Source organism: Buceros rhinoceros, unplaced genomic scaffold (genome assembly GCF_000710305.1).
Source record: "Buceros rhinoceros silvestris isolate BGI_N320 unplaced genomic scaffold, ASM71030v1 scaffold15235, whole genome shotgun sequence".
Lineage (NCBI taxonomy): Eukaryota > Metazoa > Chordata > Aves > Bucerotiformes > Bucerotidae > Buceros > Buceros rhinoceros.
In genome coordinates, this window is record NW_010414687.1 from 10,756 (window position 1) to 15,070 (window position 4,315).

Genomic DNA, 4,315 nt, shown 5'->3' on the forward strand with positions numbered 1-4,315 from the left:
AAAGAGGAACTGACACAGGACTCAACACACACACCCCAGAGAGTAAATAAAGCGGTGTTGACCTCGGAACGAGGTCTGGGGGAGGCAGCGGGGTCTCCCGAGGAGTCACGAGCTGTGCTACTTCACCGCCTCTTCAATCCCATTGTAAATGTCACGTTGTTTTTCACCACTCAGTAGCGTTGTGGGTAGAGCTGTGGCTCTGCTGCCCTCCCAGGGCAGAGCTGGTTCTGAAATCTGTTTGTGATGCATGTGGCGTTACCATCCACCGGTACAACGGAACAAGAAAATGCCTTATTGTGGACACTACTCACATTACTAGCATGTGGCTGTACAAGAGAAGTATTAGTTTTCTAGCTCTGATGTTTGTCCTGCCATTTCTGAATGTTTCCATTTCAAAGTGACAATCCTCCAATGACTGCTCTAGGCAGAGATGTTTTAGCAACAGATTTTTAGACCTAACTGAGTTAAAAATATATGCACAAGAGTCACTCTAAGATACCTGTTTATATACTATTGTACATAAGATTTTTTTTTTTTTTTGTGCAATAAAGTTTGTTTTGGCAGAATCTAGACTGTGGTTCTCCTTAGTGGAACAGCGGCTCACAGAGCAGAGAGGACTCCAGGACAGCTTCTCGCTGTCACTGCTGGCTCCAGGGTACTTTAGCCAGAGTCACATTTGCATCCTCCGAGACTGCAGCTGCAAGGGCAGCTTAGATAAGTTTCCTCCTGCTGTGACAGGGTGACTAGTTGTCTGTAAGGGCAAGTGGCATTTCCACCCACCACAGAGGGGAACGGGCAGAGGTAAGCGAGGACCTGTTAGTTCCATTAAACTGTTCAAGCTAGACGCTCGTTACAAAACTTTTATTTCAGGTCTGCAGTCCCCGTGTCTCGGGTGATATGCAAATACCCTCACAAGGAGGAGGAGGTGCAGGCACAGGACCTGCAGCAGTCACGGTATTGCCTCCTTGGCTTCCTCTGGAGTGATGTCCTGAGAGTACAGCTCTGTGAAGAGAGCGGGCAGCCAGTACTGCGGTTCTCCTGCCGCCTGCGTGTCCAGCCAGGCCATGCCCTCCTTCAGCAAGTGTTCCTGTAGAAGCAGACCGGAGACTGGCAGTGGAGCTTAACCAAGCGGCTGAGAACCCGCTCACAACCGTGGCCTGACCCCACAGTTGTTCTAGGGTAAGGGAGAGGGGAGGACTTGGGCTACAAGAATTTTTACTCGACTGGGAGAAATACAGTTCAGACACCCCCCGCTTCATGTTTATGTAGGACCCGAGCTAACAAGATTCTGGGTGGACTGGAGATTAGTGAAGCCACAGGAATATTTGCAGCTTCTGAGATTCTGCTCTCCTCAGCCCACGCTTACGCAGCGTGGGCTCCGCCTTTGGTCCAGCAGCCAGCGCAGCATCCCCTGCGCATGCCGTGGTGACGCGGCCCCAGCAAAGGCTCTGCGGCAGGAGCAGCCCCTCTGCACTGTCATGAACCCCACCGTGCACCAGACCTTCACACGTACCAGCACTTGCTTTGCACGTTCCGTCTCCCACTTCAGACTGGACCTGATCTCACTGACTGTCACGTAACCCTTTTTCTGAAATGAGAGGGAAAATACCATGTGCTTATGGTCAAGGCTTATCTCCGAAGAGTCTGGACAGTTTTGCCCAGGGGCCTGCTCTAAGCAGGAAGCAATAAGAATCTCTCATGGCAGTTGTATTTTAAAATCTGGCTCGATACCTCTGCCAGCTGCAAGACGACGGTGTGATCCATGTTCAGCTCAGCTGGCACTGACTGGATCAGATACGTTCCACCAACAGGGATAATCCCAAAGCCGTTCCCCAAGACCTTCAGTTTCTTGATTGCACGAAGGAGATCATCCCTGAGAAGCAGAAGCCAATGCGTGGCTTTAGAGTGACTCCAGCTGCACTCTATGTCCTGTAGGTGAGGGAGACCCGACGTGCAGAAGCTGAGAGCAGTAACAGCTCCTTGGAGCTCGCTGCAGTTGCAGGTGATCAACAGCTGGGACAATTTTTATAAAACAGTTTAGCCTCAGCTTGTGTTTCTGTGCCCCCTTCAGACGTGCATCACATCAGAGACACTTGTAGCCCCTGAGCTGCCGGTGCTAAACGTCAAGATTCGGCCCCATGAGTGATCGTGGTGGTGAGCTGTGTCCTAACATCTGCTTCTGTGGTGACACGTGTCGGTCCCTCCCTTACAGCCCAGGAGACCGCAGCAGCGGGCTGTGGCAGGAGGAGCTGCATTTGCAGGGGACTAATTGTCTCCAGCTCCAGAGACAGCACACGGCTGCTTTCTGAAATGGGTGAGTCCTGAATTACGGATGATGTGGAAGTGGCTAGAAGATCTATTTGGAGTCCAATTAAGTGACTGAGATCAGACACCCCCTCTTCTCCCCCGAATGCACCTTGATTCCCTGCTCCTGTCACGCACAGACACTCACTGGCTGACATCCTGCGCGAACTTGCCCCTTCCCTTCAGCACCTGCTGGTGAAGTTCTTCCAGAGTTATCAGCCCTGGGAGTCAGAAGGGGACAGGACAGCGTTACTGCAGAGCAAAAAAATCCCCCCAGCAAGAGCAGGCAAGGGTCCTCCCTGCATTTCTTCAGCCCTGCCTGTTCAGTGTTCCCAGCATCCAGCCCTGGGGGAGAAGCATCGAGTCGCTTCTGTTCCCAGATCCAACAAGCAGAGGTCAGCTGCTGCCTTCTCCCACCGACGTATCGGACTCACGGCTCAGCTGCATTCACTGGAGCCCATTCCTGCCCTCAAATCGCCCTTTTGCAGTGAAGAACATCTGCCTTTTAATTAAGCTCTGATCACTGGTATTGCAGCTCTCTGGGATTTAGAGACCACCCTACTGCCGGCTCCAAGCAGCAGCTCGTCACCTTCGTACTCCTTCAGGCCTGACCCAGACCCCTGCTCCTTCCCCACACACTGTGCGTTTTGGTCACGGTTTTGGTCCCTAATCAGGGCAGAGCCGGGTGATTTCTGCAGGGTCAATACAGCCGGGTGACAACCAGCGGTGTAGCTGCCACAGTACAGAAACAAAACAAGGCTTTTTGGGTGCAGTGAATAAAAACTGCCACCTCAGTCATTTGTGAAACCTTGTCAAGAACACTGAGACACGTGACTCGATTTCCACAGGGCAAAGAATCCTGGTATTAGCTCTATCGCCCGGCAGCCGGGCAGAGGGGGCTCCTCACCTCCGTTCCTGTGCTTCAGAGCCAAGCACACCTCAATGATCTGCACACCCAGCTCGTAGTAGAAGTCTCCAACTCCCAGCATCTCTGACCAGAATCCTTTCCCGGCTGCGAAGGGAGAAAGGGGAAAGCGACTCAACCACCGGCAAAACCACCCTCCCTTCCCAGCTACCGCTGTGAGGCGGCTGCTCGCAGACCTCCCTGCGAGGGCTCGGGGCTGCTAACGCAGAGTCTCCGTTTTGCTTCTCTCCGTCTGTTTCCCCTCACCCTTTTACGTAAATAACACCCAAAGGTTCATCACACCCTTTCACAAACCCCACGAATCAAAGCCCCATCAGGCAGCTTTAGCCTCGCTGCGCAGCGCAAGCACTGCAAGACGGTGCGGGTTGCTCACACGCCAGGGGATCCACGCCGATGGTCGCACACATGTCCTGGAACTGGACGCGGAACTCGGGGTTTTTACGGATCTCTTGCTTGTGTTTGCTGGCAAACTCTTCTAGGTTGGTCTTAAACATGTCCAGCTGCTTAGACATCTGAAAGAGAATCGCAGCGAAGTGTTGCTGCCTTAACAGCTCCCTCCTGCAGCACCCCCTGGGCCCCCAGAAACGCTCTGCTCTCTGCCCTGCTGCCCACCCAGTGCCGATGGCCCCAGTGGTCTTGAAGGAAGGAAACAAGATAAAATCTTGATTAAATCAGAATTCTCCACGTTTTTAGCCCTGAATTCAAACCGGTATCAGAGCACAGTGGAGAGAAGACCAGGCAAAGGGCTGTTCTGCACCGAGAGGGAGGCTCAGGAGGGGCAGCAGCTGCTCTGGGATGTACGTGGGGCAGAAGCAGCTCTGCAGAGCTGGGTGTTGAGAGCCCTGAGAGGGCAGGCAGGGCGAGACCAGCAGCGAACAGCCCAGCTCTCTGGCGGCAGGGCAGCCCAGGGGGTGCCACACTGCCCACACTTCTCACGGCTAACGCTCTGGGCACCAGGGCGGGGGAGCAATGGAAGCCCAGGCTGGGCCCACAACCAACGTTACTCCCAGTGCCGTCGGGGGCATCCCCCACCTGGGCCAGCTGGTCTTCGGCCAGGACCGTCCCTCGCTCCTTGTACTTCGCCTG

At 54.0% G+C, this 4,315-nt stretch overlaps 1 protein-coding gene across 1 annotated transcript; it reads right to left on the reverse strand.

The window, feature by feature from the left end:
- Positions 1–849: 849 nt before the first annotated feature.
- SNF8 (SNF8, ESCRT-II complex subunit) lies at positions 850–4,308 on the reverse strand. Its single transcript, XM_010137173.1, has 7 exons — positions 4,262–4,308; positions 3,603–3,741; positions 3,212–3,316; positions 2,453–2,525; positions 1,732–1,873; positions 1,514–1,588; positions 850–1,087 (listed from the first exon to the last, which is right to left on the reverse strand). The coding sequence occupies exons 2-7, from the start codon at positions 3,739–3,741 to the stop codon at positions 950–952; spliced, it is 672 nt and encodes a 223-aa protein (XP_010135475.1). The 5' UTR covers positions 4,262–4,308; the 3' UTR covers positions 850–949.
- Positions 4,309–4,315: the final 7 nt, after the last annotated feature.